This window comes from Phoca vitulina, unplaced genomic scaffold (assembly GCF_004348235.1).
Source record: "Phoca vitulina isolate PV1807 unplaced genomic scaffold, GSC_HSeal_1.0 scaffold13, whole genome shotgun sequence".
Lineage (NCBI taxonomy): Eukaryota > Metazoa > Chordata > Mammalia > Carnivora > Phocidae > Phoca > Phoca vitulina.
The window spans coordinates 15,483,153-15,495,378 of NW_022589716.1; the positions used below are offsets into that span (position 1 = coordinate 15,483,153).

The 12,226-nt window shown below is 42.5% G+C and overlaps 1 protein-coding gene across 1 annotated transcript in view; it reads right to left on the reverse strand.

Moving 5' to 3' along the window:
- Positions 1 to 653: 653 nt before the first annotated feature.
- The window catches only part of ACOX2 (acyl-CoA oxidase 2), a 33,745-nt gene continuing 22,172 nt past the window's right edge, over positions 654 to 12,226 (reverse strand). The window contains exons 15-17 of the mRNA XM_032411630.1: positions 11,646 to 11,863; positions 3,992 to 4,124; positions 654 to 799 (exon numbers count right to left, since the gene is read on the reverse strand). Coding sequence (XP_032267521.1) covers positions 737 to 799; positions 3,992 to 4,124; positions 11,646 to 11,863 — 414 coding nt within the window. The 3' untranslated portion in view covers positions 654 to 736. The remainder of the gene's footprint in view (positions 800 to 3,991; positions 4,125 to 11,645; positions 11,864 to 12,226) is intronic.

The following is a 12,226-nucleotide window of genomic DNA, read 5'->3' on the forward strand; positions in this document are numbered from 1 at the left end:
TAGATCTAAAGTAAAACTCTTTAGTTTTACTAAATAGATGCTACAAATGGATAGCATTACTGTTTTTTATTGTGGGAAATTTCAAACATATTCAGAAGTAGAATAGTGCAAACACTCATGGACCCATTGACCAACCGTCTTTAGTTTTTCACTCTCCCTTTTTCATTTCATGGATTATCTTGAAGTAAATCACAGATGTTTCATCCATCCATCCATCCATCCATCCAGATAATGACACTCTAAAAAATATATACTTTAAGGGGTGCCTGGCTGGCTGAGTCGGTAGAGTATGCGACTCTTGATCTTGGGATCATGAGTTCAAGCCCCACGTTGGGTATAGAGCTTACTTTATTGTTTTTTTTAAAAGATTTTATTTATTCATTAGAGAGAGAGACAGCACGAGTGGGGGGCAGAGGGAGAGGGAGAAGCAGACTCCCTGCTGAGCTGGGAGCCCAATGCAGGACTCCATCCCAGAATCCCAGCACCCCAGGATCATGACCTGAGCCGAAAGCCAACGCTTATCTGACTGAGCCAGCCAGGCGCCCCTACAGCTTACTTTAAAAACAACCATATATATATATATACACACACACACACACACACACACATATTTATACACATACACACACACTTTGAAATATATGAAGTGTATATGAAGCATACTTTAAAGTTTAATGCTATATATGCCATAGTACCATTATCACATGGTGGTGTCTCTTGAATGCTGTTGATGACCTCACAGCTTGGATCTCCAACTTTGTAATAGTGGTCTTAAGTATTTCTCATAGGCAGGGTTCCCCTATTTGTAGAAAAAAGTGCATTGTTAAGATAATATTTCTGCCAGCATTAATGACCTTTACCTTCAAATTAAGTTTTTAGTTTTAAAAAAGTAACATTACATAAGATTCTTAATTTTAAAAATTATTTTTTAAATCCATTTGTCTGAACATATGGAGAAACATTTTTTCCAAAGGGCATCCTTCCTTTTCTCATGCAGATTTTAAATTGTGGATGCTGGTGGCCAATTAAGAAACAGCTTATCATTTGCTTTTGGAATTTAATACAAATAAAATGCTTGACTTTTTTGAGGTTCTTTGAAATTGAACGTTAACCGCAAAGCAAGGAACCAGAGGGTGGAGTAAGGTAAGCAAGATTCTATGTCAGAGTAGGTTATTTCCCATTGTTCATTAATGTATATCTTGATTCTTTCCTTCACAGCTCTAGCCTCATTTTTTAACATTTACTTGTTTATTTACTTTTTTGCCTGTCTAGGCTAAAACTTTAAGCTCCTCATTGAAGACAGGGTCTGCGACTCTTTTTTTTCTCCGCTGTAGCCTTAGTACCTAGAATAGTTTCTGGCATATAGCATATGCTCAATAAATATTTATTGAATGACTGAATGAATGAATCAGTAGGTATGTTTAATGCATCTAGCAACTACTTGGACAAATTTTTACAGTAGAATAATTGGGGGAAATAGGATTCTTGTTTTGAAATTATCCCCAGTGGTTCCTGCACTGCTTGCATCTATAGGGAATCACGTAAATATGAATTCACATGGGGAGCAGAAACAGCCTTTTGCAATTCACTTTGGAGAATCTGGCTTGAAATAGCATCCAGCTCAGGAAAAAAGCCAAAAAACACACCATGGCTAGAGTAAACCATGAGAGAGCACATCATCCTATCTAGGGATAAAGCTCAACACTCACCTGCCCCAGACAGAAGAGAGACTGCCTTATGATTCTAAGACATTTAACAGCATTGCACTTTTCTCTTGGTAGAAAATGTCAGTGAAATATATTCCCGTTTGTAATTTTGTGTCTCCAAGGCATGTTTTAACGTAGCTGTTGTTTTAATTTATTTGAAATACCTGCCGTGTGCCTTTTTCTACTAGTGCAAATGAGGGAAAAAATGTCTCTTACTGCAGCTTCAAGATTATAGCAGATTAGAAATATATACCTTAAAAGTGCTATTTTGGTAGGCTCTCAAGGAGTCAGTAATGTAAGATTATGTGGCTGTATATCAGTAGTCAACCGACTGTCATTTTAACTAACTGGCAACACTTCTCCAAGGTCATTGATAATCTCCCATTCCCAAATTGCTGTGCATGGAAGAGCCACATTGCTATACCTGTCCCCTTCTTAGCAAGGTGACGTAAGCCAAGATGGTCAGAGTCTGCAGCTCTGTGTCTGCAGCAGGTTCTTCATCTCACTGTGTGGGTCATAAAACTATGTTCATTTATTCCATAACTGCAAAGTGTCTACTCCAAGACAGATCCTGGTGTTAGGAAGAGGAAGACTCCATCCTTGTTCACAGTCAAGTAGCAGGAGATAGGGAAAAATAGAAGAGTGAATGGGATGAAGTGCATCAACATTTTACCAGCTCTGTTGATGCTGTGGACCAGTCATGCCCCTCATTTACATAAGCCTGCCCTCATATAGTATCCAGAGTCAATGCTTTTAAAGTGAAGATTAGAAACAAAGTAAAAAAAACAAACAAAAAAAAACGCAAGAAAACTCCCTGTGTTCTTTAGTGAAGATGAGGGATCAGAACTGGCATATTTCCTTGTATTGCTGGGTAAGCAGGTTTGAGCTAGATATGTCAGCATTTGCTGGCCCCTGTTAACAACAGGGTCGGGTTTTCGGTGAAGCGTCATATGTTTATCCTTAGACCACAGGAGCGCATCTGGAATAGGAGGACTGCTGTCGTTTTATGCCATAGTAGAATTAGGGAGATCTAATTATTAGAAAAAGTAACACACCAGAAGTAGCTTCACTGTATTAAGCAGTAAATGTATCATACTTTCTCTGGATAAGTTCTTTATATTTTCTTGTCAAGTTAAAAGGATGCCTCCCTGCAGACAGGGAATGACCAAAATGGATTGGCCTTCTATCTGACAAGCATCTTGTAGGTGACCAGTTGTGTTGTAATTTTAGATAATCATGTTAAATTAAGCTATGAGGTATGACAGGATGCAAAATGTGAAGAGCAAGTCTAACACCATGCTAAGTGTGAATGAAAGCCTGAGAGTTGCCAATTTTATGAGGTGTTAAGACACCTTTTCTGAAATTTGACCTAAGGGGTAAAAAAGTAAGCTTCACTATCTGAGTAACATATTTGCACTATAGAGCTTAAAGTAATCTGTTGTGTATCTATAGATTATCTTTGTTTTGATCATGTGTATCAAATCTTCTATTAAATATTGGTTATCAAATTCTAAATATAGGGTTTATTTCTTTACTCCAGTTATTGTAGTCATTGGCATTCATAACCTTTTCCAGTGAGGCTTACAGCAGAGAGTCTGGGACGCTGGCCCTAGATCATTAGGATTTTCTGAGTCCTCCCCTCTTCTGTCAATGACATAGAGTTCTGGTGTTCTCTCTTAGGACAGCTGGGGATCTTTTTGCCATAACCTTTGTAGTTGTCATTTATACGGCTTTCCTGGGCTGCCGATGGCCCTGCAGCAGCCTTATTTGTTCCTGGCACTGTGCTCCTCAGAGTGCAGAGGAAGGAGGCATCTCGAGCAGACAGTCACGTCTGAGAGTGATCCCCCATCCCCTGAATCCTATCCCCCCTGAATACCCATTTTTATCAACACAAAACTGAGAGTTAAAAGGCTGAAAATAAGATGGTTAAATCACAGCAATGATTTATCTTCTCATATTTGTTACTTAAAAGCTAGTTTGCCACTATGTGTGTGTGCCCTTGGGTATGTCAAGCCATGATTTAGAGCTTGGACCTTCCTCCTGATTCCCTTTACCAAATTCTGAGCAATGCCTTTTGCTGATTACAGTCCAGACTCAGAGTTCCTGCCAGGCCACATCCCCACTCCTGGCTTCTTTTATGTATTCTCAAAATATTTTCAACAGACATGCTATGCCAATCGATTTCCAACCTAATGGGAATCAATTAAAATGAGAAAACATGGAGGTGTATTCACTGCTTGTTCTCTGCTCTCTTACATAATTTATAATGTGTTCTACTCAACTACCTGAGTATTGGTCGGTGACTTCTGAGCCCAGTGGAACAGACGTTCATAGACATTTCCATCGTAACAGCCAAGTGCTGAATTTAAACACTGATCCGTGAAGTCAAAAGCATCAGTTAACAAGATGGCATCCTTCCTGTGAGAGAAAACAAGAGTTTGTGAGTATTTTAGATTGCTCTTATGAATCTAATTAATCAGGGATGGTGAATAACAACACCTCATTAGAGGTTGCCTCATTATTCACTTTTGAACAACTCAGCTTTAATTTTTTAGAAGTTTTAATTTTTGATCTGTTCTATATACAAGTATAAAGAGTCCAGTAGTCTTCAAGGCTTGTTATTTAAAATCAGCACCTCCCTGTCGCACCTCTACTTCCCCCACCCCTGGAATCAGTTTCAGTCTTTTAGCTGATATTTTTTGATTGTCTCTATCTTGTTTGGATTGCTATTTCTTGATTGTTCTGTTTTAGGTATTATCTGTCAGCTCTCCATTACAAAAAGATAAGGATATGTTTTTGGTCCCCTACCCTCACCCCTGTGTCATCCCCCCCCGCCCCCACCTTACCCCAGCTTCTTCTCCTTGGCCTTCCTGCCCCCAGTATAGTTACAATTTCGGTCAGACTTACATTCGCTGCCTGCACTGTGATGGCTATATGTGTGTATATTATTGTGACTTTATGTATTCTGCCCACAGCTGAGCTGTGTCCCTACCATGTCCTTCCTATTAGTGATCTACCTGCTTGTCCACTGTTTCTCTCTACAACACTTCTGTCATCATCCTTAGTGATTTCATTCCTCTAAAATGTGGCTTCTCGGTTCTGGGATCTTCCCCGCTTACCTTGTTCTGCAGCCTCCCTCTGTCAGTCTCCGCCAAGATCCCACCCCAGGACGCCGTCCTCCACATCTGCACCTTCTCCGTGATGTGGGGTGTGTTCCTTTCACTGGCTCCTGCCCTGTTAGCTTACTCCCTCTAGAGTTCTGACTCTGATAGCCCCCCCTTTTTTTCTTTTCCAAACAACAAAATGTGTTTTAGCCTATTGAGTGAAATATTTTAAAAAATTGTTCACATGCTTCTCTTCCTTTTTTTTTAGCAAAGAATATAAAGCATAACATTGTGATTGGTTCTGCTCTTCCCTAGCCCTCCTTTTACAAAGCAGTGGAGCTGACGGGGATACTGTACCTACCAGCTTTCATCTTCTCTGGGCAACCCTTCATCATCGCTGCAAGAGGATTTCCATTTAGGGCTGTTCACACTTCTTTGACCCTACCCGCACCCACCGCTTACTTCATGTCCCTCATCCTCCTGGTGGCCTCCCTTCCTTCCTTATTCAGCTGAAATTCCATGGTCTATTATATTCACTCCCTCAAAAACACATTCAGCAGTTTTTCATCGACTCACTGCCACCACCTTTGTAGCTATAGGTGTCTGGGAAACCAGTACTGACTGGTGTGAAAGGGGCTCAGGTGGGCCCTTCTGCTGCCTAGCGATCATATGACGTTGCTCTAATTCCTTTACTCTCTCATTGTCTTAGATAATTATTTCACACATTCTCTCTGATCCTTAAGTCCACACTACCCACCTCCCCATCTCTCTTACTTAGATGACTTTTCGCCCCATTTCGCTGATAAAATAGAAGCGGTAAGAGCACATCCACAAGTTCCCACCCATGCATTTATGCGTGCTTTCTCTGTTTTTAGTACAGGTACGCTGTCCAGGCTCCCAGCTCACGCCAGTCCCTCCTCGACCATTAGATGTCTTCCCCTCTTGCCTACTAGAGAACAACATTCTAGAAATTCTCTTGCCTTTTCTCTACAATGTCAGAATCCCCTTTCTCTACTGGATCATTTTCATATACAAACAGGCTGTCCTATCTCCCATCTTAAAAACAAACTTTTGAGGGGCGCCTGGGTGGCTCAGTCGTTAAGCGTCTGCCTTCGGCTCAGGTCATGATCCCAGGGTCCTGGGATCGAGCCCCGCATCGGGCTCCCTGCTCCGCGGGAAGCCTGCTTCTCCCTCTCCCACTCCCCCTGCTTGTGTTCCCTCTCTCGCTGTGTCTCTCTCTGTCAAATAAATAAATAAAATCTTTAAAAAAAAAAAAAAACTTTTGAGTCTGTTTCCCTCTCCATCATCTACTCTAGATCTTGGATCCCCTTTATGATAAAACTCCTTAAAAGTGTTGTGCTTGTTTATGCTTTGCTGTTTTTTCTTCTCCACCTCTTCTAGACTAGATCCGTTCAGGTTTTCACTTCCACAGCGCCACTGAAATAAATAGTTCTTGTCAAGGCCACCTCCTCTCATCCTCTTTGGAGGGTCCCAAGACTCAGTACTAGGGCCTCTTCTCTTTATACAGTCACTCCATGTGATATCCTTCTGATGGCTTTAAATACCAGCCATATACTAATGACTTCCAAATTTCTCTCTCCAGTCTCACTTACCTGCTTATTAACATCTTGATTTCTAACAGGCCCTTCAAAGTTAACATGTTCAAAGCCAAACTCCTGATCTTCTATACCTTCTCCTGTGCATCCTGCCCAAATCTGGTGCATTTATAGCAAATGGCAACTCTGTCCTGGCCAAAAACCTGAGCTCCTCTTTGTCACTTACACCCCACATCTGTCAGCAAATCCTGTTCTACCTTCAAAATATATCCAAACTTCAGCCACTTCCCACTACCTCCGGTGCTATCACCCAGTCTAACCCAACATCATCTTTCACTTGGGTTTTTGAGGTTACCTCCTAGCTGGGCTCCCCGCTTTGTATTCATCCCCCTTGCCCAGTCAGTTCTTTTTTTTTTTTTTTAAGATTTTATTTATTTATTTGGCAGAGAGAGACACAGCGAGAGAGGGAACACAAGCACGGGGAGTGGGAGAGGGAGAAGCAGGCTTCCCGCGGAGCGGGGAGCCCGATGCGGGGCTCGATCCCAGGACGCTGGGATCATGACCTGAGCCGAAGGCAGACTCTTAACGACTGAGCCACCCAGGCGCCCCAGCCCAGTCAGTTCTTAATATGGCAGCTGGAATGATCTGTTAGAAAAATTCATCAGGCGGGGGCGCCTGGGTGGCTCAGTTGTTAAGCATCTGCCTTTGGCTCAGGCCATGGTCCCAGGGTCCTGGGATCGAGCCCCACGTCCGGGTCTCTGCTCAGCGGGAAGCCTGCTTCTCCCTCTCCCACTCCCCCTGCTTATGTTCCCTCTCTCGCTGTCTCTCTCTCTAAAAAAAAAAAAAAAAGAAAAATTCATCAGGCGATTGAAATGCTGAAAACCGTCCCACTCTCACACAAAGTAAAAGCCAACGTCTTAAGTCTTTGCAATGATCTCCACCCCCCTTCGCCCCTGCCCCAGTACACCCCTAACTCTGACTTCTGCTCTCATTCCCCACCTCAGTCACTGTTCTCTTCTCTGTTCTCTGGATGGATGTGCCAACCATGCTCTGGCCTCCAATGTTTGGACTTCTCTGCCTGTGGTGCTCCTTTCCCAGCCAACCCCATGGCTCCTCTCCTGTCCCCAGCCCTTGAGATCTTTCCTCAAACATCACCCTCCCTGGGAGGCCTTCTCTGACTTATTTAAAACTACATTCCCTGGGGTGCCTGGCTGGCTCAGTCAGCTCAGTCAGTGGAAGGTGCAACTCTTGATCTTGGGGTTTGTGAGTTTGGGCCCTGTGTTCGGTGTAGATTACTTAAAAGTAAAATCTTTAAAAAATAAAATAAAACCACAGTCCCCCCCCCCCCCCCCCCCCCCGCCCCAGCATTGCACTCCCGGCATTCCTGACCCCTTCCCTGCTTTCCTTTTCTTCATAGCATTTATTTACCATTTTGCACACTGTATGCTTGACTTATTTTTTCTGTGTGTGTCTCCTTTAGTCTGTAAACATCTATGGCCTTTTCAGTCTGAAACTCATGCTCTTCATTTGAGGAGTATTTTCTTGAATTATTTTAATGGTTTGTTCCCTTCTGTTTTCTCTGTCTGCTCTTCCTAGACCTCTTTTTCAGACGATGGGCAGTTAGGATCAGTCTTCTTACTATTTTTATCTTTTCTCCTAATTTTTATCTTTTTGTCTTTTTGCCTTCTTTTCTGTGAGATTTACGTAACTTTCTCTTCCAGTCCTTCCACTGGGTTTTTCATTTCCACTATCATTTTTTAGTTTCATAGAGCTTTTTTTTTTTTTTCTGAATATTGCTTTTTAAGAAATGACATTCTTGTTTTGTCGTTGCTATATCTCCTCTTAACTCTTTGAGGATATTACTGATCTTTTTAAACAGATTCCTTCACCCTGAAGATTCCCTCCAACTTGTTTCATTCTTGCTTGTTTGGGTCTCTGTTTTATGTTGGGGCTTCCCCCAGGTGTCTGGGGATCTTGAGTCTCTGATCGTAGCTAAGAGTGGGGCACTAGCTATCTGATTACAAGTCTGGGCATGCTTGCCAATGTGTGGGATTCACTCTGGGGTGAACTGGGGGGACCATGGTGTCAGTATGTTCAGTTCTCTCTCCTTTGGGCTGGTCAGATTCTCCAGAGAAGGAGCACGCTGTCGTGTTCCTGTAGTGTACTCGCCTGGCTGCCAGTTTTCTGGGAACCGGAGGAAAGAGGGCTGGTGGAGGGGGCTTAGGTTAGCACTTAGCCTATAAACATTTATTCAGGCCCCTGTTTTCTGTAGGGTAGCCTCATTCTCAACTATGCCTGATGTTCCCTGGCCCACAGGCCGTCTGTGTACCCTTCTGCCAGGGTGGAGTCAAGGAGAATCTCAAATCTCTTTTTTAATCTTTTTTTTTTTTTTTAAGATTTTATTTATTTGACAGAGAGAGACACAGTGAGAGAGGGAACACAAGCAGGGGGAGTGGGAGAGGGAGAGGCAGGCTTCCCGCTGAGTGGGGAGCCCCATGTGGGGCTCAATTCCGGGACCCTGGGATCATGACCTGAGCCTAAGGCAGATGCTTAACGACTGAGCAACCCAGGCGCCCCAAGGAGAATCTCAAATCTCTTGCAGAGAAGGAGGGGAGCTGGGAGTTCAGCTCCTTCTAGAAACAGAATTTCGGCCCATCCTGTGGGTCTTACCTTCACCCCTCTTGCCAGAGGTACACGGTGCTGCTAGTTCTTGGGGTTCTTTGGTATAACTTGTTTCCCACTCTTGGTTTATGATCCAGTTTTCTCAGATCTGCTAAGTCACTGTCCATCTACTTTCTTATTTTCATGTTTCCTCCCCTGTTCTTTTTCTTTTTGTGGGTTTATACCTTTTTAAAAATTTCAACCCATTTGCTGGTGTTTTCATGGGGTTTCAGGAGGGAACAAAAGTAAATGCATATGATCAATCTGCCATCTTCACCTGTATGTCCCCCACCTGAGATTTTGCAACCCCTTAAACAACTATAAACTATTTGGGTCAATTACCATTATACAGAGAGCTGGTTCTTAGTGTCACATGTAATAGTGTGCCATCCTTCATTTGTCATCTAGAAATCAGAGGGTGATACTAAGTAATCAAGGGAGGGACTTATGACACAGAACTGTTACAAGCATGGAGTCTGTTACAGACCTAACTCCCTTGCAGTGATAGGAAGGTTACTTAAGAACCACAACTGAGTAAATCAAGTGTTGTGGGTTAGATGCATGCATAAGTTGCTTGTGTCAGTGCTGTTGGTCTTAAGTTGTAAGTCTCTGGCGCCAAGGCAAGCACTTAGAAATGGCGTTGCAGATAAAAAAAATCATGCTTATGAGGTGTTAGGGTGATCTTTTGTGTTTCATCATCTCTGTCAGTCAAGGCTTGTATCCTATTGTCTTCATGTGCTTTAAAATGCGGAGCATTTCAGGGGTGCCTGGTGGCTCAGTTGGTTAAGGTTAAGCGGTTAAGCTGACTCTTGATTTTGACTCAGGTCATGATCTCAGGGTCCTGGGATGGAGCCTGTGCATTGGGCTCTGTGCTCAACGGGGAGTCTGCGTGAAGATTCTCTCCCTTTCCTTTTCCCTCAGTCCCTCCCCCCGCTCAGGCTCTCTCTCTCAAATAAATAAGTAAATCTTAAAAATAAAATAAAATAAAATAAAATGCCGAGCATTTCAGAATTAAGATACACCTGGGCTTGAACTGTGCAATACTCAGTTCTGCTATTAATGGTTCCCACCACTGGATTCTCTATATTAGGGAAAGTTTAATACCTAGGGCATACTTGTATAAAATGTATTTTTGACAGTTTTTGATGATTTAATTGAACATTTACTGACCACTGAATATCTGTTAGGTGCTTATATGGAGTCCTAAATGGTTTGTAACATGTTGCATGTTGTTAGAAATAAAAATAATTTGATCTAGTTTTTTTTTAAACTTTGTCACAAGTAGTTTATTTTTTAAATTTCAAATCTTTTGCCTTTTTATTATCTTAGTCTTACAGATAATGTGAACTATTGGAGATTCTAGGGGAAAAGACACACACACACACACACACACATCACACCACCCCACATAAAACAGTCATCCTATTTTCTCAGAAAAGGTTGCATTCTCAAGTAGCACATTTTTATCTTATCAACAATGGTTTGTTTTTCTTCCAGTGCCCCGTTCAGGTTGGGGCTTTGATTTCGATGTATTTATTTATTTATTTATTTATTTATTATTTTAAAAGATTTTATTTATTTATTTGAGAGAGAATAAGAGACAGAGAGCACAAGAGGGAAGGGGATCAGAGGGAGAAGCAGACCCCCCGCTGAGCAGGGAGCCCGATGTGGGACTTGATCCCGGGACTCCAGGATCATGACCTGAGCTGAAGGCAGACGCTTAACCAACTGAGCCACCCAGGCGCCCAATTTCAATGTTTTTAAAGTGATCATTTAGATTATATATAATGTAACAGAATGAAAGCATTGCATTAGTATGTCATGACCCTTAATTGCACTGCATTATGTTGCATTTAAGAACTATTTGTATTATTGCTTTATGAATCTGTGTATGAATTCCCGGGTTTTAAAAAAAAATTAATCTTGAAGCTGAGGGAGAATTAAAATAAGTTTAGTCCACTTAGTAAGAGTTTGCCTAAGCACATTCAACAAAGAGAAGGATATATTTGAAATAAACAATCGCCCCCACCTTAACTTTAATACAGTTTAAGAGCATATGCTCAGGGGTCAGACAGGCCCCAGATTGCACCCAGCTCCTCCCCTGGCTGATTGTGAGACTTTGGGCAAGTTACTTACTCCCCTCAGCCTGAATTTCCTCCCCAGTAAAATGGGGGAGATTAATAGTATTCATTTCAAAAGACTATAAGGATTAAATGAGATGATGTATGTGAAAGCTTTTGGCATAATGCCTGGCACATATAAGTGTTCCTTAAATATTAGCTATGATTAAGACTCATTGATATTATTAGTACATCTTATGAATATGGTAGGATGCTTCATGTAGATACTCTTCCTATTTCCTTTACAATGTTGAAGAGTATTCAGTTGAGGTCATTTGTTTTTAAGCATTTTTATTTCTAATTGTTTTTTCTTTCATTAATCCATCATGCTTTATGTGGATGGAATCACGCTACAGTGTCAACCTCTCCAGGGTGGTTGCTGCTTTTGCCGGATCCCATTTAGCAAGGTTTTGGAGCCGCAGGTTTTGGAGTGGGAAGTGAACAAAGGGTCTAGGGCTATTCTCTGAAGATTACCATGGTTTGAGGGCAGCCACTCACCGGATGAGGCGGAGCAGGTCCAGGTAGGCAGTTCTCACCGCATCTACTTGGGCCCCAGACAGGAAGCCATCGTGGAGAAAGTCACCGGCATTAGTCAGGATGCCATGTAGAGCATAGAGGTCACAGAGGCGTTTGAGCACCTGCTGAACCGCCGGTTGGTTTTCTAGTTTCTCCAGAGTTTCTGTAAAACTCTTCACGCTGATATAGAAGCAGTGTGCCTAAAAGACACGAAGATCCATCAGCTTCTGGTTTCTGACTCCAGAAGTTATCCTGGAGGCTGGGCAAGACTGCTGGAGTAAGCTCGCTGTGGCCAAGTGTTTCCCTGCGGGCCGACGAGCAGCTGCCTGTGCTCCGAGCTCACCGCGGGTCTCGATGCTTTTGTGTGTGTGCGTGTGTGCCCCTGCTGGGGGCTTGTGGGCTCTGGGACTTGGCCCTTGGCTTCCTCATTTTGTTTGGGGGAAATTTCAAGGAGGTTTGTAAGTAGAAAGAATACAGGGGTATTGGAGCCTGGCCTGGAGACAGTGGAGGACTGCACCACTTTTCTTAAGAAAACAGCTGTTTATTGTTTGCCATGTTTAAGG